Consider the following 25,216-nt stretch of genomic DNA (forward strand, 5'->3'; position numbering starts at 1 on the left):
AGATATTGTCAAAGGTGTACCTACACACAGTCGCTATTTTTATTTCTTCAACATTTTTCATTCGAAAGTATGTTTTTGAGCGATGGTTTCTGGCCTCTGTGCAGAGATCTAGTTAATTCTTTTAAACCACCACTCAGTTCCTTTGCATGAATCCATCACACTTTATCCATTTCTCAACCCAGCATGTGACGTAAGTTTGTGTCTGTTTATTTTTCAAATGAAGCTGCAGTCAGCATGGTTGTACCTGCCTGTCTGTGTACCTGCACTATGGTTTCTCTAAGACACACTCAGGAGTGTGGTTCCAGGGCCTTCACGTGCACAGCCTGACGGGATGTGGTGGGCCTACCCACCCCCGTGGCTCTTCTGACTTCCTGCCCACCAGCTCCTGTGTGCCCATGTCCCCTGCACTTGATGTAGCCTATTTGATTTCCAGCAGTGCCATGCCGTACCTAACTATTGTTTAGAATGGGTGTCTTACTTTGTATCTTTCTGAGAATTGATGAGTTTGAATGTATTTTTATATGCTAATGTGTCATCTACTGCTTCCTCTTCTGTAAATCACCTGTGTACATCATTTGCCCAGTTTTCTACTGGATTGTCTTTACTGATCTAGGAGTTCTTTCAAGATTCCAGAGAGTAATTCTTTGTATGTTGTGTGTGTGTGTTATTCTCCCAGTGCTGCTTATTTCTTCATCCTTTTGATACACAGTCGTTTTCAATCTTGACAAAGCAATCATCTGGAAAGTTAATTATGTCAACATCATTGTTGACAAACCCACCTCCTCCCGGCTGATTTGAATGCCATCTCTGTCATATACCAAGTTTCCCTGTATGGATGGATTTCTTCTGAGTTCTATTTTCTCCCCCACTGGCCTAGTTGTCTATTTCTGGGCCAATGCCAACTACCTAAATTTCTCTTAACCATATGTTTTGATATCTGGTCTGAAAATTTTATTCTTTTCAGAATTTTCTTGGTTTCCTGGTCCTTTGCTTTTTTTTTTCCTTTGCTTTTTCATCAGATCAGAGTGTTATATTCCACAGAGTCTCTTTGGTGATTTTAATAAGACGTGCGTGGAATCTACTCATCAATTTTGGAAAAGACTGCATCCTTATGATGTAGATCTTTTCCATCTACAAACAATTTTCCTTCTATTGATTTGTATGTTCTTTCATTCTTCACTGCAGTTCTGAAACTTTTCCCCACAAGGATTTCCGTATTTTAATTTTGCTTTGTTTCTAATTATCTTAGGATTCTTGCTGTTGTGACTGCATTTTCCCCCAGCTATTCATTTCCATTTCCACTCCTGCATTCCCTGGGTGTCTCACCTTTCCCCTTGGCTGTAAATCTTATCTGTATATTCTTAAATGAATTTTATCTGTATGTTCCTCAAACTGGGTACACCTGAGACTGAACTCTTGATTCTTGCCTTCCTCCATCCCCCCTTAAGCCTGCTCCCTGCCTTAGGAAGAAGATTCATCATCTAACCTAATTTCTCCTGGAAAAACCCTGCGTGTGCCCTTTCCCTCCTACATCCAGTCTCTCTGCAGGTCCCGCTGACGGTTGGGCTTCCTTTCTTGCTCACTCTTACCCTTAGCATCGTTAGGCATGTGCCACTGGCTCCCAGCCCCCTCGTGTTGTCAACAGCCCTGTGTCCTCCGAGCATCTCAGATTCAACGTGTTTGGCACACGCAGGTGCTCAGTGCCTCTCCGTCAACTGCACCCTTTTCCCTCCCCTGCAGCCTTCCCCACTTCTGTAAGCTGCTGCACTGGGCATTTGCTCAATCCGTAAACCTGGGGGCCATCCTTGCCAGTCAACCCCACATCCAATCCATCCTTAAGTCCTCATGTTTGGCCTCCGAGGTCCACCTCTGCTGCCACTGCCCTAGTTGAAGTCCCTGTCCTCTGTCATGGTTCTCCTTGCTTCCACACCTGCCTCCCTCCCTCCAATCCACATCGCACGAAGCCTGGGTGATCTTCAGAGAACATAAATGGGAAGCCTCCTCTTTCTGGTCCAGACGCTCCCGTGCTTCCTGTTCCTCAGCACCCCCAAGTGCTGTGTGCTCTGGCCTAGTCTCACCCTCAGCTCCAACGTACCCCCTCTTTTCTCCAGCATATCGAGTCTCAGGGACGACTGTCTGTAGCTCCCTCCCCCCGGGGCGCAGTGGAGGGTTACTGCAACCCACTGACCTCAGATCTCTCCTGCAGGGCCCTTCCTTAGCCCCTCCATCTGAGTGTGTCTCCCTGTTGACTTCTGTCTTGGTGCCCGGCTCCTTTCCTTCAGAGCCCTGGTCACATCCCATGATAATTGTGCCCTGGCTGCCCTGCTCAGGTCATCGGTTAGAGTCCCTTTCACTGTACCCTGCAGCGTGAGTGGAGACTTCCTTTGTCCTTTCACACTGGCATTTAGTAAGGGCCCCCAAAATATCTGAACACATGGCTGAGTGTTAGAACTGTATTGGCTGCATTCGCTGTCAGTCTTTTCCTGTGTTTATTCCTTACACATGTAGCCCAGTGTCACCTGGCCTCATTAACCAGTGGGCTGCCCTGTGCTCACAGTCTCAGTAGCTCCCACAGACAGCTCAGAGGGCCCTCACCAGCCTGGAAATTAGCCCCAGGACTGGGGAAGTCTTCAGAGTACCAGTGTCTCCTGGATTGGAGGCAAGGTCCGAGTGTGTGGCTCTCCCCATGCCACCCCCAATACTCGCCCAGGCCACCAGCTCCTGCTTGGTCCCCTGGCTACTGCCCAGGACCCTGACCCCCAGGCTCCTGCCCACCACTGGCTCCTCCTACCTGGCCCCCTGGCTCCTGCCCAGGGCCAACCCATCCCCAGGTTCCTACCTAGCCCCCGGTTCCTGCCTGGCCCTCTGGCTCCTGCCCAGGCCCCTAGCTGAGGGTGCTCCTCCAGAGGTATGTGGGAGCACCTGGGGGCTGGGCCACATGGGCTGGCAGGCTGGCTACCTGGAGCTGTGACCCTGTAGTGACCTAGCTTCCTGCTGTTTTCACGTGAAGACAAAGAAGCACTTCATGAGCATCTTTTAAAATGGCTGTCCAATGTCCAAGAGGTCTTCAGATGGTTCCCTAACATTTCCATGATCAATCAGTTATAAGAATGTTAATAATTAAATAAGAAAGCTGTACTGCTTCCATTGTATTTTCACAAAAACGCAACAATTCCCTTGCCCATCTTCCCTCTTTTAATAAGCCAGCCTGCTTTAAGGATGTATAGAGCAATGAATGCATCTGCCCTCCACCCTGCAGCGCATACCCACGTCCAGCCTGCCTTCTGTGGTGCCATGCACATGGGGAGGGCACATGTCACTCACTATTAGAATTGTCCTTCTTCCCCCGAAGACTGCACAGGACTAAGGGCCTCACACTACTTGGTTAGACAGTTACCCCACGTCCCAGCTGCCTTTCAGGAAGAGATGGTAGGAAGGACAGAAGAAAATACATTTTATATTCAGGGTTCCTGCAGCCTCCTTAGGGAACAGTGAAGCTGTGCTTATGGGCACCAGTGACACTGGTGGTTACATAGGTGGTAGTGCCATCTCCAGAATGTGGGTGTGTTGATTAAAGCTTGCTAACTAATTTGTATGAATTAGGAGAAAGTGTAGTGTGTTTTTTAAAGTCTTTTTAAGATTTTTTCCCAAACAGCCCAGTTTTATAACTTTTAAGGTTGGATAGAAAGGCCCCTTCTTGTGTCACCTTTTCCACTGAATAGACGCTGTGCCTGAGCGAGTCCCCGAGGGGCCTCAGGACTGCTGCAGAGACTGGGGGGAACAAGCAGCCACAGGCAGGGCTCAGCAGCCCCCAGAGGCAGCCTTTCACCACTCTCTCATTTCAATCAAGTATTTAGTGAACACATACCTGCTCTGCACCAGGTAGTAAACAGGGATTTGAGGATGGAAAAGTCAAGGGGACAGTGAAACAGTGGGTGGCACTGAGGTTTCCAAGTGGTCTCCAGGCATAGAAGATCAGGGCACTAAAGGGGGACTGATCATCTCCCCCTGGGGGAAGGGGAGGCTCTGCGAAGTCTCCTGTAGAAGAAGGGTTTTGGCTTTGGGCTGAGCCCTGCAGCACTGGAGGCCTCTGCTGTGTGGCTGTTGGGTGGCAGGGGCAGGCAGCAGGGGAAGAAGCCCTATGGGATGAGGGCTTGAAATAATCCTGCCTCTTAGGGGCCAGGGCCAGCTGGGTTGGGCCAGCTGCACTCATGAGGGGAGAGCCCCTTCCTGGATAAAAGCCCTATTATTAAGGAAAAGATGTCTTGCCCTGGACATCTGCCTGCATCTCATGGGCCAGAGCATGGTCACATGGGGAGTTGTACATATTTAACTAGGTTCTCTCTCTAACTTAATTTTATTTGGATACTTTGAAAGACCCTCCTAATTAAGCATATTGTTATTCACCTCTTTATGGACTAAAAGGTTTGCATCCCCCAACTTTCACATGTTGAAATCTGATCTCCACTGTGATGGTGTCAGGAGGCGGCCCTGTGGAGGTGCTTAGGTTGTGAGGGTGGAGTCCTAATGAATGGGCTTAGTGCCCCTCCGAGGACCCCAGAGCTCCCTCTCTCAATCCGCTAAGTGAGGACACAGGAAGAAGCTGCTTGGATCAGGAGCTAAATCTGCTGGCACCTTGAACTTGGACCTCCTGGCTTCCGGAATCTGAGAAATAAATGCCTGTTGTTGATAAGCCCCCAGTTTAAGCTGTTCTGTTATCATAGCCTGAATGGACTGAGACACCCTCTTTTAGGTGAGAAAACCAGGCCTATTAATTTGGAATCATATTTGGTTGCTCATGACTGAAAGTAAGAGTGGTTCCAATGAGATGGGAGGTCGTCTCTGGTGTACAAGGTGCTCAGTGTTGCAGGGCCCAGGCCTGGAAGAGCGGCTGCAGCCAGCAAGGACTTGGGCAACACCGCTTTGTGCTTAACCAGGTGGCTTCATCTGCAAGGCTGAACATGACTCAAGGGGGCCACTGCACCCACGAATAGATGCCCAGTTTGTGCCCACTTTTATTTTCACTAGGTAATGCCGCATTGTTACTGGAAATCACAAGCTTTTCAAGTACTTGAGGAGCATTTAAAAAGACTGACCAAGAGCTGGGCCACAAAGTGAATTTCAACATGCAAGTGGCTATCACCAGACACACCATGTTCTCTGACTAGAATGTGTTAAAATTAGAAGTCCTTGTAACAAGTAACTCCATGTGCTTGGGTATTTCACAACCAATTTTTCAAAATAATTCATGAACCAAAGAAGTAAATGCTGTATTTCTGCTACCACCAGGATGTTTGGCTGAGCCATCCCCTTCACTCCCTCACCTTAGGGTTGTGGACATATTTGGGCTCTATCAGTGTGTTTTTTAGCCATTAACATGTGCGTGCATCCTTGCCTGGAACCCCAGTTATGGGTAAGGTTTCTGAGGACTGGACTGAGCATGATTCAGCTTTGTGCCCACAGCTGAGCACTGTGTAGGCACATCAAAAATGGTATGATAAATGCTGAATTCTGTGGTTGACAGAACCCCATTCATCACTTAGTATTTACTGCACCCTGATGAACCTTGATGTTAATTGAAAGTTTTGGATAAAGCAGGTGAGCCTGTCAGAGAAACTGAGAAGGAAGGGTGGAGGTGAAGTTGGGAATCCAGGAGAAAGTGTTGTGAGCAAGAAAGGGCAGAGTTCAGATGGAGAAAGGCATCAAATAAAACAAGGGTGCAGTGGGGGGGGGGTCTTTGGGGAACCACTTTTCTTTGAGAGGAAAGGAACAGAAGCCAGACTAGAGTGTACCGGGGAGGAACAGATGTCAAAAGGGCGAACAAGAGTATGGACGAATTTGTAAGAACTTTGCCTATAGAGAGGAGGAGTTACAGGGAGGAAAACAGGTGTGAAAGTGGGGTCCAAAGAGGATTCTCCTTTATAATGAAATATACAAGAGTATGTTTAAAAGATGATAGAGGGGAATACAAGCTCATAAATACAGAGAATGGACTGGTGGCTGTCATAAAGGATGTGGGGGGATGGGTGAGGGGTGAGGGGACCAAGAGGGACAAACTTGTTAATTGTTAAGTTCGTCACAGGGATGGAAGTAACTTCTTAGTATGGTGACAGCTGGTAACTGCTGGTAACTACACTCACTGTGGTGGGTGTGGGTTCCCCTCGGCCTCTGACCCACAGATTTGGAGGGAACATGATGGAACACTGAAGATATGAAAGACCAGACAGGGGACTCAAGGTGTCACAGCACAAGAGTAATGCCGAAAAGGCACTCCTTATATTTATTGAGCAAATGAACTTAAACATCTCAAGAATTCTGAGTAGGGGTTCAACACATGATCAACACACCATCATTATCTGACCTTGAGTCTAGCCCTAGGACGTGACCCTCCTCAAGGACACCAAAACCATGTGAGGGCAGTCAGGAGTTTTAGGAACTGTTTTGGCTCTAATCATTCTGTTTTTGATTATGCATTAAGAGTTGTAGGAAAAACAATCAAGTCATATGTATTTGTACATTTGATTTCTATGTTATTTGATTTATGTATTAATCCCATTAATCCCACAGGTGGGCATTTAGTAATGCATATAAATTGTTGAGTCACTATGTTGTACACCCAAAACCAATATAATATTGTATATCAAATATATTTCAATAAGAAAAGATGATGGAGTGGGGAAGACCTTCCTAGCCAAAATATACAACCCCAAACAGTAAGAAACTTAATTACATAAAAATTGTTGTTGCATGATAAAAGCAGGTGAAACACTGGGAAAGAACAATCGCATTACACATAATATGTGTAACACGTAATTCGGGGTATATGAATGGAGGGGAAAAACACACATAATTCCAGCTATACAAACAGAGGGGAAATACTGTATTTTCTTTTCATGATTCAACTTGCTCCTCAGCCCGCATTTCCATTTGTAGCAGCAGACAGCCACATCAAAACACAAAAATTAAAACATGCCCTCAGGATAACTTAGTTGCTTTTAATATATTCATCCTTAAAACCCAGACCACAGCTTCTGTTTTCAAATCCAGCTCTTCTCCATGCTGTCCCGAGCTTTGCACATGCTTCCTGAGGTCGGATTGCCATCTCTGTTCTGCAATTATTTGCTGTACAGCTGTGTGTCCAGCTTGACCTTGACTTTACTGAAAGCAGGGACATTCTCAGTGTCTAGCATACATGCATCACCCATCTATACTTGCTGACTTTTTGATTAATAGTCATTTAAGTCCCAGTGTGGTCAGGGCTGGGAGTGCTAGGGTATTTCTGCATTTGTCACACTCCCAGAAAGGATGCTGGAGTAATTCAGTTTTTACTCCCCTTTGGAACTTTCTTAATACTGACATCTCTCTTTGGTCCCTTCTCAGTCTCCTTATCTCTACTTCTTCCTCCTTTTTAGCTGAGGTAAACAGTAAAACAACACAAAAGCCAAGCGCACAGCTCAGTGAGCTTTTACCTATGTATACACCTGAGTAATCATCTCTCCCACTAGAATCCAGGACATTTTCCACCCTGCAGACTCCCCCAGCCCCTTCTTAGACCCCACCCTCTCCAAACACAGCTACGTTCTACTTTCTAGCACCGGATAGACAAGTTTTGCCGGTTTTTGGACCTTTTACAAATTGAATCATTTAAATTCAATCACTGACCGATACAGCGTTTGTGGGGTCAAATATGTTGATGTAGCAGGGTTTTGTTCTTTTGCATTATTTAATAGTATTTCTTTTGTATGAATAGTGATTGTTTTCTTTGTTTTTTTTTTTCAAATATGGAACGCTTCACGAATTTGCGTGGCATCCTTGCGCAGGGGCCATGCTAATCTTCCCTGTGTCGTTCCAATTTTAGTATATGTGCTGCCGAAGCGAGCACGTGATTGTTTTTTAATAACTAATTATTCTTTATTATTTAGAGAAAAGGCCTTTCCTAAGTCTAGGTTATTATTTTGTCACGACTGTGTGGTTTTGTAATCTTTTCTATCCTAAATGGATCACTAAAATATAAGTAAGAGTTCATTTTCAGGAAACATGATTAAAAGCCTCACAAATACAAATTATACACTTTTAATCTAGTCCCTTTTTATAGTGCTTGGACGGCCATTAGCGGGGTGCGGGTGGCAGTGCGCTGGGCCGGCCGAGCTCACCCCCGCCTCTCCCGCCCCGCAGTGAGATGAGTGAGAAGGCGCGCAAGGAGGGCCGCCGGCTCTCCAAGAACCAGAGGCTCTCCGAGCACTTCAGCATCCGCTGCTGCCCGCCCTTCACCTTCCTCAACTCCACGCGCGAGATCGTGGATCGCAAGTACAGCATCTGCAAGAGCGGCTGCTTCTACCAGAAGAAGGAGGAAGACTGGATCTGCTGTGCCTGCCAGAGGACCAGGTGGGGGCCTGCGGCTCCGCGCCCCGCCCCCTGGCCCCCGGCTCCCTCCCCAAAGGGTCTGCGCACCCCTTCCCGCCCCCTCCCCAAAGGGTCTGCGCGCCCCGCCCCCACCCTCTCCCCAAAGGGTCTGCGCGCCCCGCCCCCTACAGTCCCGTTAGGCTCTGCCTTCTGAGGGTGGGGGGAGCAGGGCAGCTTTTGGTCTCCTTGCTCGGTGATGCTGGGTCGTTAACCCCGCCATCAGGGGGTACCGGAGGGAGTCTGGAAAGCTGGAGGCGGGGAGCAGGGCCGACCTTCCCCAGCCCCCAGCACCCTCTCCTACTCAGCTTGGACCGGGCGCACACTGCTCACCTGCTCCGCGAGAGGGTCTGCACGCCCTCCCGGGTCCGTGATGCTTCGAGCCCCCCACCTCCCAGATGTGGTCACCTCCGCGCCCTGGGGAGGCCGGGCCGGGGGCAGCGGCTCCCCTCCCCCAAGTCCGCCGGGTTGGCGCTGCGGACGGACGGTGCCGGAAGGAGCCTTCCGACCCCCAGACTCCAGCGCCCTGGCCCCGGGGCAGCCCCGCCCAGCCTCCAACTTCTTTTGCCCCCGTCCCCGCCCCAGCACCAGCCGCCGGGCGAGGTCCCCTCCGAGGCCCAAGGTCCAGCCAGCTGCGCCCCCAGCCGTGGTCAGAGCGCCAGCCAAGCCGCGGTCCCCCCCGAGGCCCGAGCGCCAGCCGCGCCCTCGCCCGGAGCGCCGCCCGCCTGCCAAGCAGCGCACCCCCCCGAAGCCCGCGCCGCCGCCGCGCCGCAGCCCCCCGAAAGGGCCGGGCGCCGGCCGCGGGGGGTTCCCCGGCAGAGGGTTCAGGCTCTGGTAGCACCTGCTCCCCTGTCCCCGCCCTCAGGTTAGTACCGCTCGGGGCTGCCCGCGCGGGCACCGCCTGGCGCTCTTCCAGCCTTACCAAGCCCGTGCCCCCAGCGCCCCGACCGATGCCCCCCACTTCCCCCACCGTGAAATACTCGGGTGGCCGCTCTTGTCCCCATGGCGCTGGGCGGTGGCGTTGCTTCGTTTGTCCACTGGGACTGGAAGTGCTGAACTTAACAATTTGGACTATTGAACATAGTAACATATTCCACGTGTGAGGCCCACGAATCCCGGGCCTCGGAGATAGAAAACAACAGATCAGCCAGCTCATCCTTCTGCCCAACACGCTGTGTCCATGTTTGTCTCAGCAGATGAACCTTCATTCCTTCCCTCATTCATTCATTCAACAAACTTGACCGCATAACTACAGAGTTCCTTATACCTTGGGAAGGGGAATGTGGCCAGAGAAAGCCAGGATGTTGGATTCACCAGGACCAAGCCGGAGGGGTGCCCTGATACTGTTATCACGGGCATGTCCCCAGGCCTGTGCAGCCTGCAGCAGGGCTCTGCCTGGGGCTCACAGAGGAGGTCAGGCCAGGATCAGTAGAAGATAAAAGGAGGGTGACCCACATAGGCAGAACAGGTGGGCCACAGAGCCACATACTTACTGGCTCCTTCTTCAGCAGGTCAGGTGTTTTTTTAATAGACTATTCTTTAGAGCAGTTTTAGGCTCACAGCAAAATTGAGCAGAAGGCACAGAGAGCTCCCTGGACCCCTTGCCCAGCCCACACACACGCAGGCCAACTTTATAGGCTTTTCACTACTTGGAGGAGAACCTGTTTTACAACTTAATAGTGGGTATTAATCGTGTCTGAAGCTCTCATATTCTCTCTGATCCCCGGCACCTGGGCAGCTGTGGCTGTGTGTGTGCCACACGATGTTTACAGGTTTGGTGTGCAGAGGAGTCAACAAGGAGCCTGGAAAGACACCCCCAGAACCTAATTCCTTGGGTGATGCTCATGCTGAGGTCTACAGATGGGTTTTTTCAACAAGCACCCCATACACACAACCCCGGCATGGTGACATGGTGGTATACAGACCACACTTTGAGAGACACTGACTTAATTCATCCATAAATACATGATCCACACTCTCTGGGATATGTAGCAAGGAAATGTGGAAGGCATCACCTCTATGGTACTAAAGTGAAAACATCAAAATATATTCAAGGTCAGTGAGGTGAGTTGGTGAAGGAGGTACCTGGGTGCCAGTCACTGAAACTTTAATTAGAAAGTGTGTGCCAGGTTATCCATCATTAATTTACAGCCTCCTAAGAGGCCTGAGGCAGGTAAGTTTTAATACATGGAAGTAGCTAGGAAATGTGCAGAGCAGAAGAAATTAACTGTATATGAGGTGCACCATCATGATGTGTATGGGTGGTTGGGAATTCTAGCAGGACTTGTAAAGTAGACTTGGCAGGACAATGAAAGGGAACTTCATCTGAGCCACATATTTGCCTTGACCCAGCCTTTGCTGGTTTTATTCACCTAAACTCAGGCGACATCCTAGTGTTGGTATGTTTTGACTCCCTGAGTTACCTGTTCTCAGCTGGCACCAGAGGGAGCACCTCTACAGCCTGTCATGGCCTGCCCAGCCATTGTCACTTACCTGCGATGGGGACCTGAAAGGCTCCGTTCATGACGTCCCACAAATCACAGGTGCACCATCTGAGTGTTTCCCGAAATACTCGGTTCTCCTTCCCAAGTGCCCAGTGGTCTGAAGGTAATGCATAATGCCATTGCTCCCCCTCATGTATTCCTTCTACTGATGTGGATTGACTTCCCAAATCAAAGGGATGGGAGGGAGATTAATGGGGAAAATTCACTCTTAAGCAGAGCACTTGAAGAAAGGGTCAGAAAAGGTTTTCTGCAGCAGTCTTGCTTTCTGGAGTGGTGCCATTCCTTGGTCTGACCTTTAGAGGTTAAACAAATTTTGACAAAGGCCATTTGGGTCTTTAGTAAACTCCCTTGGGTGGATTTTCTCAAAGATCAGAGAATATTTAAAACCAAGGATCCAACTGGTGTGATTCCTTGCATCCTGGTGATGTGGTAACATTCTCGTATTCGATGGCATCTCCTTTAGTTGGTTGTACTTTCAGTTCTTCAAGATATAGGGTGTTGTGGACGTGGCTAGGAACTAGTGACAGCCTTGCCATGAGGTTAATGCTGTTTCCTGGGCTCAGCCTCTCTGGTGCCTGAGGGCTCTGTATTTGGAAATGGGGGCCTGCGTTTTTCTGAAAACCCCTGTGGCTGTGCCTGATGTGTGGCCAGTCGCACATATCTGGGTAGAGCAGCTCATACCTCTACAGCGTGACTAGTACCAAGCTGAGCCCTGCACACCTGAAGCCTGGGGGACTGGTCTGTGTCCACGTGTATTTTCAAGTCCATGGGCACTGTACGGAGCCAAGCTCTGGGAGGTCAAGGGAAAGGATGTGCACCCCTGGTCCCGCTGCTCAGATGGTATTTCTGTGGCCTATCCGTTGGCAATGCTCCTGTTCTCTCCAGGAAATCCTGAGCCGCGCTGCTTCCATCCTTAGCCCATATCCAGGTCCCACCTGCTGGATCCCTCTCCTCCAGCCTCTTATTTATTCCCTTGCCTCACTTCAGCAAATGATAAAACCAAAGCCCAGCAAAGAAGACTGACTGTTAGAGGGTAAATGTCCTAAGTGGCCTGATGTCCTCCACAGAATTTGTTCTTCCAGAGATAGAGAATGCTCTAGCTTTGAGTCTCAAATTCAGGCAAGCTGAATTTGGTGTTTTATTGGCTACCTATACTCCAGACTAGGCATGACAGGGCATTGCTTCTAAAATTTAGAACAAGCACTCCACCTGAATGACTGTGTACTGACTACATTAGTAATAGAGTAGAAACCATGCTATTGTTCCCTTGTAATTGTAGAAGATTCATATTTATATATTGTTTTGGGTTTGTTTAGAATTATCGGGAAGATTCAATTATAAACACTTGTATATTTGACCAGCTAGAATTGACTTCAGAAGGGTGCTGACCCATGAGCAATTACTATGAGGGGTCTGAGAACATGTACCAACAGAACCAGTTTGGGGGCCAGCTGCTGAGGTTCAGGCACGTAGAGGTGGTAGCTTGTCTGCTTTTCAGGACTGGAGACCTTTCTATGGCATGACTTGTCCTCTTTTTGTCCTTCCTGATGCCAAGAGGTACATCTCCTTCCAGAAAACTGTGGAACATCCTCTGTCTTTGCATAGGATTTGTAAACTAGCCCTTCCAGCCCCTATTCTGAGCCTCTGTTTCTCCAAGCTACAAACACTTGACTGTGTAGGCATGACTCAGAACTTTCTTACATTGTAGAAAAATTTTATCCAGGCAGATACTATGCTTAATTTCATTCCAATGGTTATACCCTAGCAGTCTATTTTTGTCAGCCAGACAAAATCGGAAATTCATCTGTTATTTCCCAGGTAACGGCAGAGTTAGGAAAGGGCCTGGGCAGTTTGATATTGGAGCACGCTGTTGCCCTCCTACCTCTCAGATTGTGTTATTGATGAGTTTGGATTACTGAGCCCTTAAATCTGCTCTGCCTGAGTCATAAATTCCTTCCCACATGGGAGCAGGTGCCTCTGCAGAGCTGCGCTTGGCACCAGAGACCTCTAATCCTGAGGGCTGTGTGTCCTCCCAGCCTGACAGCTGCTGCCCCGCCCATGTTCATGGTCCTTGCCACTCAGTCAAGTAGTCCTGCTAAACAGCTTTTTCCTGTTGGCACCATCCTCCTGCTACATTCATCCCATGGGGCCCTCATCTAGAGCAAGTTCATGAACCTAGGACTGCTCAGCCTGGTCACAGATGCAGGGAGCTGCTGAGCACAGCTGCGAAAGCCTCTTGCCCTAAGGGTTTGTGCCCCACAAATGGCGTAGGTTTTTTATTTGTATTATTATCCATTTTGAATTAATTTTTTGTAAATGCTGAGAGGTATGGATTGAGGTTCAGTTTTTTGCATATGGATATTCAATTTTCCAGCACCATTTGTTGGAAAGATTCTCCAGTGAATCACTTTTGTAATTTTGTCAAAAATCAGTTGACCATAATGTGTGAGTTTGCTTCTGGATTTTCCATCTGTTCTAAGTTATGTCTCTTTCCTTTCACCAACCTGATTATTCTAGCTTACAGTATTGAAAGCAGCTTAGTGTGAATTCTCCACTTATTCTTTGTTTTTGAACTTGCTATTAGGGCTTCTACTTCCTCTGCTTTCCCACAAAATTTTAGTGTCAGTCTCTACAATATATCCCGGTAGGACCGAATGGGATTGTGCTGTTTATAAATCCACTGGGAGAGAACTATTAACAACACTGAACCATGAACATGGTATACCTTCTCCTTTCCTTTGGTGTTTTTGGTAATGTAGTTTTCAGCCTGAAGACCTTGCACATATTTTGTTTGCTTTATACTTAAGCATTTCATACTTTCAGGTACTTTTAAGAATAGTATTTTTTCCATTTCAATTTTCAGTTGTTCATTGCCAGTATTTAAGTATAACTGATTTTTGTGTATTGGTCATGTATCCTATGGTCTTGTTAATCTCACTTTTGGCTTTTTTGAGGAGGTAGACTCTGGAATTTTCTACACTGACAATCATGTTATCTGTGAATAGAGATAGTTTAATTTTTTCCTTTTCAATCTGTATGCCTAGCTTTTGTATAACCATTTCACTTAGAACATTTTCTTTTTCTAGAAATATTCTGGACAAGATTAAGTCCTTGACAAATTGGCTTTCTGGGTCATTAAAAGGGTTAGAGCCCAAAGGCCTGAGCCCAGCCAGATAAGGTGCTTGGGTTGGGTTGTAGGTTCATACCCATCATTTCTTCACATCCTCTTTTCAAGATATGGTTCTCATGGTTCATTGACTGACATGCTCTACCATCAAATTCAAGAATGGGTATGAATGTGCTTTGGATTTAAAGAATCAAAGAAGTTCTAATTTCTGCTAGAATTATTATCATGGTAATACCCAAGATCACCAGGTACCAATGCCACCTCAATGCTTATGAGAAACGGTTACCAAAGCTGTCAGGACTTTGCATGACAGACTCAGTTCCAATCCTCATTCAGGGCCAAGCTCCTCTTGGAGAGAGGTAACACTCTGAGCAACAGCCATGTGATGGTGGTCCTCTTCCTTCTCCAGCCCTACCTGGGCTTGAGCTGTTTGTGTCTTCTGCTCAGATATGTGGACAGTCTTGATAATTTTCATCAAAGCTGTGCTGCAAGATGACAAGGACATTTTATACAGGGCTTGATTTTTGCATCACAGTGACTTGTATTCAGTTGGTTAGTTGGGATGCAGGCAGGGAACTTCTCTCCTGTGTCTGCAGAATCATCTTTGTGTCAGTCTTAAGGAGCTGTCTGCCTTAAGAGCCTGTACACTTCATGCTGAGCAGATGGTCACTTCTCTCTGGACTCAGCTGCTCCACTGCTCCATTTCAGACCTCTAGTGTTCATTTCTCTTGCTGAATCTTACACACATATTCCCTGGGCCTGACTCAGGGCTTGGCTGATGTTATTGACTGAATGAGACCTCCATGCACACCTAGCAGGCAGTCTGGCACAAAGAAAGGCCCAGGACTCTGGCATTAGGTTTGAGTCTGAGTTCTGCTGCTGGTCCAAGTGACTTATTCTCTCAAAACCAGATTTTCCCATGTATAAAATGTAGAATTATCTACTTCCTTAATTATCACTATGCAGGCCTTTGCTCATCATCTTATAGTACTAGGTAAGTGGATGGTATTAGGACTGCTACCAAGGGCACATGTGTCACTTAATCCTAGCTAGCAGATCCTCCTCACTCAGTTGCTTCCTGGGTGAACTGGAGTTCAGGGGCTGCTGCTGTACCCCATCCCCTTGGTATCATGCCATTGCCAGGAGAGTGCCACTTAGACAATTCAGTGCTCATATCACCCAAGGTGCCACACTGGCTAGTTGCAGTGGTACCTGCCAAGGCAGTGCCACGGGTCTGTGGGCTTCCATACTAGCATCAGCCCCAGGTTATATATGAAGCAGGATAGAGGGGAGTCTAATATGAATAGGCTGTCCTGTGCTGGAGGGCATCAAGGCAACCCAGAAGACATGAAGAGATGCTTTTCCTAAGTATCAAGGGGTGTGTTCCAAACATCCAGGCTACGATTCATTCTGCATGTTTCTTTTTTTTTTGTATTGAAGTATAGTTTACACACAGTATTATATTGGTTTCAGGTGTACAACACAATGATTTGACAATTTTATACATTAAGAAATACTCTCCACAATAAGTGGAGTTACCAGCTGTCACCATACAGAGCATTATTATTATTACTTATTTTTATTAAGGTATGATTGATATACACTCTTATGAAGGTTTCACATGAAAAACAATGTGGTTACTACATTTACCTATATTATCAAGTCCCCACCCATACCCCAATGCAGTCACTGTCCATCAGTGCAGCAAGATGCTACAGATTCACTATGTGCCTTCTCTGTGCTACACTGTCTTCCCCGTGATCCCCCACATCATGTGTACTAAACATAATACCCCTCAATCCCCCTCTCCTCCCTCCCTAACCGCCCACCCACACCCCTCCTCTTTGGTAACCAATAGTTCATTCTTGGAGTCTCTGAGTCTGCTGCTATTTTGTTCCTTCAGTTTTGCTTCATTACAAAGTTACTACATTATTATTGATTGTTTTCCCTGTGCTTTACTTCCATCCAGCAACTAATTTATCTTAGTGTTCATCCCCCCACCCACTCCCCTAAAATATTTGTTTATTTTTCCTGGTATCTTCAATCATGTCTGAAAGGCACCAGCACTGTTAGCCTGATATATAATTTGGGGCTATAGAAAATGCTGTTATTAACACCTGAATATGAATTTTCTTTCTAATTTTAACCCCTCAAACTATGGGAAAAGCCCCATAAGCTGTCTCTAGTATATTCCTAATGCACGCATCTTGGTATTTTGTTTTGTTTTGTTTTGTTTTCTTATTTGCTTTTTACATTGAGAACTTTGGTTCTGAAATTTGTTGTGAAACTTTTCCTACCTGGCCTCATTTCAAAAGTGGCCACATGGGGCGTTACGATTAGCACACATTAACATTTGGGGGTGCCCAGGGAAGGCAATATAGCAAAGAGAAGACAAGTAGTGACACTATAGCATCTTACTACACGGATGGACAGTGACTGTAATGGGTATGTGGTGGGAAATTGATAATGGGGGAATCTAGTAACCACAATGTTGCTCATGTGATTGTATATTAATGATACAAAAAAAAAAAAAGTGGCCAAATGGAGTTTGCTGTCTAAATAAATTGCAGCTTATATAATACAATCCCTCAACTGGAGAGTAAGCTTCCAAGTAATAGGTGTCTGGGGCCACATATTTATGATGTCTTTACTGAGTTGTATGTATTTCCTTCTTGAACACAGTCTTTTCCCCATCAAAATAGGAACACATCAGTATGCTCATGATTTTATGTGAGTGCATATATCCTGTGTGTAAACATGTGTATGTTCACATCTTTACGTGTTATGGGCTGCAAAACTAGATTTTTCTAGGAGTGGAGTGGTACTTTGATTTCCTTTGTGCTTTTCTGTGTTTCAAAATTCTCTGCTTGATTGAACAGATAAGCAATAGTTATTGTACATAAAAGTAAAACTTTTAAAGAATATCTTTCCTAGGCTCAAGCCAGGAAGAAAAATGTTATCTTATTATTTTGGCCAGAGATTGCCAGAATTGAGAACTTAAGGAGGGATCCTAAGGCTGGACTTCCCTCCAAGACGGTCTGCAAATTCACAGTTCTGTTCACTGAGCCTGGAGAGAGTAGCCATGTAGCAACATGGATTTTTATGTTTCTCTTTGTAAACCAGGTTGAAAAGGAGGACCAAGCCGACCACCCCCCGGAAGAAGTGACAGGAGCCTCCCGCGAATGGGCGGCCTCAGCCCCCACACTCCCTGCCGCTCCACCCACGTGCCCTGGGGCAGGTTCTTTACTGTAACTGTGACACGGGTGACACCGCGATGCCCAGGGTCTCCTTGTCAGGTGCCCGGCGGCCTGCCTGGAGGTGAGGGGCCTGGAGGGTGTGCTCCTGTAGCCTGGGCCCCAGCGGGGCCCCCGAGCTCCAGAGCTCAGTGCACGTTGCTCCCTGCTGCAGCACCTTCTCCCCAGCATGTGTGCAGGCCACCAGGGTTTTGGATCAGGGTGGCTCAAGGGCCAGCCCATGTGTGCCCTCCAGCCTCCAGCCCCTCCATCCCAGCTTCTGATCCTGACCATCCTCTTTGTGGTGGATCCTCTGGCTGGCTCCTCTCTCCTGTGCCGTGTGCTTCTGCTGGCCTCTCGGGTCCGTTCCTGGCACTGGCCCACAGTCAGAGGCACCATGGACACTGGAAAGGGTCCAGGCTCTTTCCGAGGAAGGTATTAGAGATGCAAATAATCCAGAAATGCAGTGAAATTCCCATGGGGTTAGGAGTCATCCACACCCCACCGAGGGGCAGCAAGTGCCATCAGAGCTGAGGGAAGGGCTTGAGGAGGCAGCTCCCTCCAGGGTGCCTCCCAGAGCTGGCGCAGGGACAGAGTAGACCCTGCAGGGCACTGCCTTCCAGCCCCTCCAGCCCGCCTGTGCCCAGCTCCAGAATTCATTACTTTAGGCGGATGCCTCTCCCAACTCTGCTGAGGGGTCCCCCAGACTTAGCGGTGGCTGCTGCTGTGAGGGGCCCTCTGTGGGGCTGGAGATGCTGCCCCCCACCCAGCTACACAGGCAACTGGCCTCACGGCACTTCCAGAACCAGAGCCATGGGAACCCCCGGCCTGCCCGGCTCCACCCTGCTTCCACCACACCCCCTGCAAACGTACACATGCTGGGGGGCTGTCCCCTTTAAACAGGGGGCCCTCAGATCACCCTGCATTCCTGTGGGTTGGTGTGTGCATGTGGGCATGCATGTGTACATGTGCATGTGTGTGTTGGGGAATTTAGCTTTGGAAGAACATCTTCCTGGCCTGTTACTCTCCCCAGCACAAATCCTGGAATGCCCCTCCAAAGCCCATGTCAGCTCTGTGCCCCTCCCAACCCCCACCCCAGGACCCTGACCAGCAGAGCTGTCTGGGAGGGAAGGTGGTGCTGTAGGACACTCCCTGCTGGGCCTGACCCTGACTCAGGTTCTGTGTGCACCTGGCCCTGGCCTTACAGGAGCCTGTCCTGGGCCACTTTCCCGTGGATTCAGTGCTTGGGGAGGAAGCGGGGTTGGAGTGGGGAGTCTCTCTTAGGGCTCCAGGGGGTCTGGTGCAGAAGTCATCCAAGCTGGCTTTCAGCCCCTAAGTGCTGATTTGCTTACTGGCTCTTGGGGCTGGGATTGAAGAGGTGAAGCAGTAGATAACCCCCATGCCCCCTCCTCCAACCCTTCTCTACCCAGGAGAGGAGGTGGGGCCAGGACCCAGCCCCCAGGGCAATGAGCTTATTGCTCTGCTGGGCTTGGTCCCTTTCACTGTGACACACAAGGGCCTTTCTTACCCAGAAGGACCAGACTTTCTTGCCTTCTTTCTGTTCTGTCCTTTCCCACGTGCAAACGAAATTCACATCTGCACAGTGTTTGTGCCCATCTTGGGGCCCTGTTCTTGCTCTTCCTTCTGCTGGGGATGCTCTGCCCAAGACCTTTTGCTCTGGTGACTTCAGCTCAAGTATCCTCTCAGACAGAAGCGTGTCCCTTGGAAACGAGGCATGGTTTCTGCGGTTACTGTCTTGCCCTCACACTAGTGTTTGTCTTCTACAGCCCCTCGGGTATCTGTTCATTTATTTACTTGTCCATTGCTTGGCCCTGCAACTCCTTCGGCTAAGCTTGGCCGTGCAGAGAAGCCAAGGACAGGGCAGTAGGTGGGGTGCCCGCAAATGTGGGGGGCCAGGAGATGGCTGGTGCAGCCAGGACTGAGGTGCTGGGAGCTGGAATCCAGGGCGCCAGCGAGGTCCTCAGGCCCAGAGCATGGCTCCTTTCCACTGGAATAGAGGCGAGGAGTGAGAGCGCAGATTCTGGGTCAGTGGCAGGAGCTCCAGGCAGTTGCTGCTCTGGCTTTGATTTTCTCTGGAAGTGGGCAGTGACATGTTCTGGGCACAATGGGGGTGGTGTGCTGGAGTCAGAGGTAAGAGGACTGTAAAGGAACCACTTCATCTCAGGTCTTTGAAATCTTCTAAAAAAAAACCCTCTTTCTCCAGATGAATATAGTCAATTAAGTAACAATTCAAGGCAATATTTTGTCACTGCGTCATTGCCTAAAACTTCATATTTAGATGTCAATCCCAAATCTAAACTTGAGACACATATGGTCTCAGAGAGGAGGTGACAGAGTTGGAGAAAGAAAGGCTTAGTCTAATCTTCCCAAGGAATAATCACGAGGAGGCTTTGGCTGTGGGAAACTGCAGAAATTCTGACAGATAATAGTGAGATGTGTGAGGCTGTGAAACAGTAATTTGCTGGACGTTTGTCTGGGCTCCTGTTCTGACATCAGAGAAATGCGGAGATTCAGGTCTGGAAGGGTCCTGGGAAGGCTTCTTGTCTGGCACCATAGACATGTCTCAGCCCCAGTAATAAAACCATTAAGAGGCACTTATTATTTTTGTCTAAGTGAAATGAAATGTTCTTAATGGAAAAGATGGCTCTGTTGACCTAACAGTAGGGTGTACTACTGGAGTTGTAATCTGCAGAGATTCTGCATACTCACTCTTCCTGTTTGTAACACAGGAACACACTTGCAGGAATGTTGGTTAAGGATAGTAACAAAAGTAACTTTTTTATTGAGCATGAACTGTGGTGTTGGTATTTATGAGCCCTGGTGTTGATGTTTGTAATGGTGTTACAAACCCAGTGTTTTGTGTTTGTAAATGGGAGATGTTGGTCCTGGACCCCATGGTCACTGAAACCATGCCCTTGACCTTACTGTTGTCACGCTGTAACCTAGAAATTTCAAATCTGAGCACAGCGGAGCCCTGGGCACTTGGAGATGCCCCCTTAGGGGAGGAGAGGGGAGCAGAGCCACCAGGGCTCCTGGCCACATCCCCGCATCAACAGAGGCAGCCGTGAGGGCCTAGGCTGACTTCTGATTCTGCACAGGGAAAGGGCTCCACTGGGGTGAGTCTGACCATCTCCACTTTCATGACTGGAAGCAAATTTTGATAGAAGCTTTTTTTTGGGCTTTTCTAAACGATTTCCGGAATAGAAGAGTGTGTTCTTTGGCATTCCATTGCCAGTTTGAGTTCAGTTGACTGTTGTTTCAGCAACTAGTTATTCCCTCCCAGGCAGCAATTCACCACCACCAGGTTGATCAGCTGGCTGTTAATTATAGCTGTACTGCTGAACAAACTTAGGTGAGAGTATTACATTCAATATAGCCCTACAAACCCATTCCTGCTGCACATGCTACATAAACTACATAAAATCATTAATCCGCAAAATAAATTTGAGGAGAGTGAAGAAAATGGGAGGCTACAGCTTCAGTGGTGGCCTTTAAATGTGGTGTTAATCTAACTACCAAAGTAATACTCACAGTGGATTTTGAAGTGAATGGTTGAAGAGCGCATTCCTGACCTGAGGCTGGAAGCCTGTGGGACCCAGTGGTGGCATCTGGAGAGGCTGGCAGGCATTTCTCTAGAACCCAAGGGCTGTGAATGTTTTGTAGAGAGAAAGGTAAATAATCTCAAGTTATCTGAGTTAAGAAAGAAGGTACTCTTTTACAGCAAGAGAGTCTAAGTTTCGGGAGGTTTCTTTAGCCAGGAGATGGAAGCTCACCAGGAAGAAAGAGTGGGAAAGAGGGCCCGGGTCCATATTTGGAAGTGGCCGTTGGAGGTGGGAGTCCTTTCTGTGGTACGTTCATGACAGATATTTCTAGTAAAGATAGGAAGTTATTTGCATTAGCATTAGCCAAACCAGCTCTTAATGCAGAAAGTAAGAGATTTGGGGGCCATTCTTTATAATGAAGCCACCTAGGGATGATACTAGAGGAAGATATTTTATCAGATATTAAAAATGGTCCTTAAACAACAACAAATGTTGGCAAGGTTGTGGAGAAAGTGTAGGAACCCTCCTACACTGCTGGTGGGAATGTAAATTAGTTCAACCATTGTGTAAAACAGTATGGAGGTTCCTCAAAATGCTCAAAATAGAAATACCATTTGACCCAGGAATTCCACTTCTAGGAATTTACCCTAAGAATGCAGCAGCCCAGTTTGAAAAAGACAGATGCACCCCTGTGTTTATTGCAGCACTATTTATAATAACCAAGAATTGGAAGCAACCTAAACGTCCATTGATAGATGAATGGATAAAGAAGATGTGGTACATATACACAATGGAATACTACTCAGCCATAAGAAGAGGGCAAATCCTACCATTTGCAGCAACATGGATGGAGCTGGAGGGTATTATGCTCAGTGAAATAAGCCAAGCGGAGAAAGAGAAATACCAAATGATTTCACTCATCTGAGGAGTATAAGAACAAAGGAAAACTGAAGGAACAAAACAGCAGCAGAATCACAGAACCCAAGAATGGACTAACAGTTACCAAAGGGAAAGGGACTGGGGAGAATGGGAGGGAAGGGAGGGATAAGGGCAGGGAAAAAGAAAGGGGGCATTATGATTAGCATGTATTATGTGGGGGGGAGGACATGGGAGGGATGTGCAACACAGAGAAGACAAGTAGTGATTCTTACTTAGTAAGGGTAAGTAGTGACTCCTACCCCCACTGGAATTTTGCTGCATTTCTGGATTATTTGCATTTTACTATGCTGATGGACAGTGACTGTAATGGGGTTTGTGGGGGGAACTTGGTGTAGGGGGGGAGCCTAGTAAACATAATGTTCTTCATGCAATTGTAGATTAATGATACCAAAAAAAAAAAAAAAGTGGTCCTTTGGCCCAGGTGGTGATCCATGCATAGCCCTGTATGACCTCCAGGCAAATCTATTTGATTAGTGATGAAATGGAGATACTCCTGTTGGGTTCATCACCAACGAGGGTTGCGTAATCCGCCATTCAGAGGGTGTGAGACCCAGCAGACGATCTGCCAACTTTATATCAACTAAGTCATGTTTGCATACAGATCAGAGGGTAAAGTTTTTCCTGACACCTTGTATGTCCCTCCACCTGGGTACAAGCCCATTCACAACTACCTCACTTTTAGGCATGCCTTTTGTATCAACAAAAAGGTGGGTTGTGCAGTGGGGAGCAGAGTGATGCCAGCCCTCAACAGGTGTGTCCCATGGGAACCAACGTGGCCTTCAGAGCCTCTAATGGATGGGAGGTATTTAGCTGATCTCCCTGGGTTTGTTTTTATTTCTGAGATCTCTGAAGCACAGCAGTCTGGGTTTGCTGCCTGCCATTTCTGTCTCAGGAAGGCAACATCTCTTTTCTCTAAAGAAAGAAATCTTGGTGCATCAGAAAGAAAACGCCTGGTGTCCTGGGCAGTTTTTTTCTTTTCTGCATGGTGATCTAACGGATGTTTACATAATCTGTTTTCACTGTAATTCACTCTCCATTTCTTAAATTCCTGTGAACATCCTCTTCTGCAGCTGACAGCTTCTGTTTTTAAGCTTTCTGAGTCAGACCCTTTAACAGTCTTACTTTTCCACTGATGGGGATTGGTAAGGACTGCCTGCCAGCTGCAAGGTTTTGCATTTATTTCCAGCTAGAGCTTTGGCTGCAAGCAGTAAAAAAAAAAGATCATTTTCCAACTTTTTTCTTCCAGCTGATGCCTTGCTGACACCTCGTTATTCAGCTTAGAATGTAAATGATGTCTGTTTTCTTCAGCTCTCGGTAATGTGCATTTTGGTGCCATCTGACTTTTCATCTTCTTAATACTATGGTCATCTGCCAACCAACTCATTATTTTTGGAACGATCCTGTCCATTTCCTTGCCGGTGATTTTTCTCAGATGCAAAGATCAAGATCAAGTGGTTTCAGCTGCCTTGCGTATTTCTTCAGCCCTTCCGTCCATTATTTTCCTAAGGTTCCTTCTGGGACTTGAGATCTCATCTGGGTTGCTCACAGAACTCTTAGGTAGGGGTGGGAGGCGGGAGCAGCTTGAGCCCATGGAGACCACAGGCTTCTGTTTGTTTCCTGCCCCTCCAACGGCTGCGCCTTCCTCTTCTTCCAGCTCCCACCTTCCTCCCTTCTCTTTTGCTCACTCATCTCCTTTTTCATAACTTAAATTCACAAAATAGCTTAGTTTTAGATTTCTTCATACCATGTCCACTGCCTTCCCAGATCTTGTTCCCAGGTGTTGACTGAGATTCTGCCCAACCAGCACCACTTTGATTCTTGCCAGTTCCTGTTGTCAGGTGACGAAGAGCAGCCCCAGATGGGGTGCTGACCCACAGCAGCGGCGTTCTGGCTCCAGGTGTCCCAGTCCTGGTTTTCTTCTCTTTCCCAAGAAGACGCTGCCAGGGTGCCCTCACGCCTTGCAGATAAGCTCACCTGAGCGGAATGGTTAATGGTTACACTGTTGCCGTATCTACTGCCTAAACTTGCTTTTGCCTGGTTTTAATTCGCTGTTACCTCATTGTCACAGGTCTCCAAAAGCCCTCAGCCAAATATTTGAACCCAGATTCTCATGTGACACCTTCCTTTTCTTCTTGTACAAGTTTTCTTTTGCTCAGCTCTCTGGAGTCCAAAAGAGGAACCGGGAGCATTTGGCACCAAAATATATGTGTGTGTGAGAGAGAGACAGACAGACAGACAGACAGACAGAGAAGGAGGGATTCTCCCCTCCTGAGGCTGCCTTCCTTCTGCTGCGCATGTGCTCTGGGAGGAGTGGCTTAGGCCTCTTCCATCCCCTGTGGTCCCCTTGCTCAAACATGCTGCTGGGGGGCCCAGGGCTGTGGCAGATACCCCGTGATGCTCTGTCCACATATGGAAGGAGGTGGGGCTGGCAAGTCTTTCCAATTTCTAATTTCCATTCTCTTCTGACCCGTGACACCCAAGTTGTTGTGAAAATGAAAATCCTTAGTGCATTTATCACCCAACAAAGCTTTATAAAGCTGCTTCTTGAGGCAGCTATTTTCTGAACCTTTCAGATCCCCCTCGGGATGCAACTGATTCAGAACAAGGGTTTATGGTGACTTTTTCAAGCAGTTCTGAAATTCTGTGACTTGAATGGACTATGTTGTCTTTGGTTTGAATAAAGAGAACATAGATGTACAGCACCAGGACACACAGATCCACACGGTTCTGGCCTGGGGTGGGAGTGTACGCAAATTGAGATGCTCTATTTTCTGAGTGGAAAGCTTTGATATGTGGTGCCTGATTCACCCACTGACGAGCAGTACTTTCATCTCATGCTTTCGTCTCCCATCTTTCCACTCCCCACACCTCACTGCCCTCTACCACTTCTGCACCTCCAGTCAGTTAAAAATGAACTCTGCTAGAGACTCTCTCTTTCTCTCTCCTTTTCTCTAAAAGTTTCCTCTCAAGACTTTCAGATGCGAGGGGCCAAAGAGGCCACATCCACAGTACAGGGAGGGCGCGGCCCAGGGCGTCCAGAGCTCTTCCTGGCTTTCCTTGTTTATATACCTATGCTTTGGATCAGTCATATGACCAGAGGTCATGCCGCTCTGGAATCTGCCGGCTTCACATGCCTGCCCATCCCTTTGGCCAAGAAGCGGAGTCTATTTCTGAGGAGGTGTGTGAGGCCAGCCGAGGATGCACAGACTACAACTCCTGGGAGAACAGTGTGGATTCCAGTTTGACAGGTTTTTTTCCCCCAACAGCATTTGGAAGATATTCTATTGTCTTCTGACCTCTGTAATTGCCAATGAGAAATCAGCTCTCAGTCCGCTTGCTCTTCCATTGTAAGTAAATTTTATATTCCCTCTGTTGTTTTTAAGATTTTCTTTTTATCTTTGGTGTTCTGAAGTTTTACTATGATGTCACTTAGAGTGGATTTATCTTTAT

The 25,216-nt window shown here is 47.6% G+C and overlaps 1 protein-coding gene and 1 non-coding gene across 4 annotated transcripts in view; one reads left to right on the forward strand and one right to left on the reverse strand.

The window, feature by feature from the left end:
• MOBP (myelin associated oligodendrocyte basic protein) overlaps positions 1-25,216 on the forward strand; it is a 46,948-nt gene that overhangs the window by 13,408 nt on the left and 8,324 nt on the right. Inside the window, exons 3-6 of one of the 3 annotated variants that reach the window (XM_073222537.1) lie at positions 8,176-8,385; positions 8,986-9,265; positions 17,155-17,349; positions 25,033-25,113. In XM_073222537.1, coding sequence (XP_073078638.1) covers positions 8,180-8,385; positions 8,986-9,238 — 459 coding nt within the window. In that variant the 5' untranslated portion in view covers positions 8,176-8,179 and the 3' untranslated portion in view covers positions 9,239-9,265; positions 17,155-17,349; positions 25,033-25,113. The remainder of the gene's footprint in view (positions 1-8,175; positions 8,386-8,985; positions 9,266-17,154; positions 17,350-25,032; positions 25,114-25,216) is intronic. The other 2 variants (XM_017670329.3, XM_073222538.1) reach the window with 2 other exon arrangements.
• Positions 7,776-7,882, reverse strand: LOC118971700 (U6 spliceosomal RNA). Its single transcript, XR_005060290.2, has one exon. It is a non-coding gene; the product is annotated as a U6 spliceosomal RNA (small nuclear RNA).

Source organism: Manis javanica, chromosome 15 (genome assembly GCF_040802235.1).
Source record: "Manis javanica isolate MJ-LG chromosome 15, MJ_LKY, whole genome shotgun sequence".
NCBI classification, from domain to species: Eukaryota; Metazoa; Chordata; class Mammalia; order Pholidota; family Manidae; genus Manis; species Manis javanica.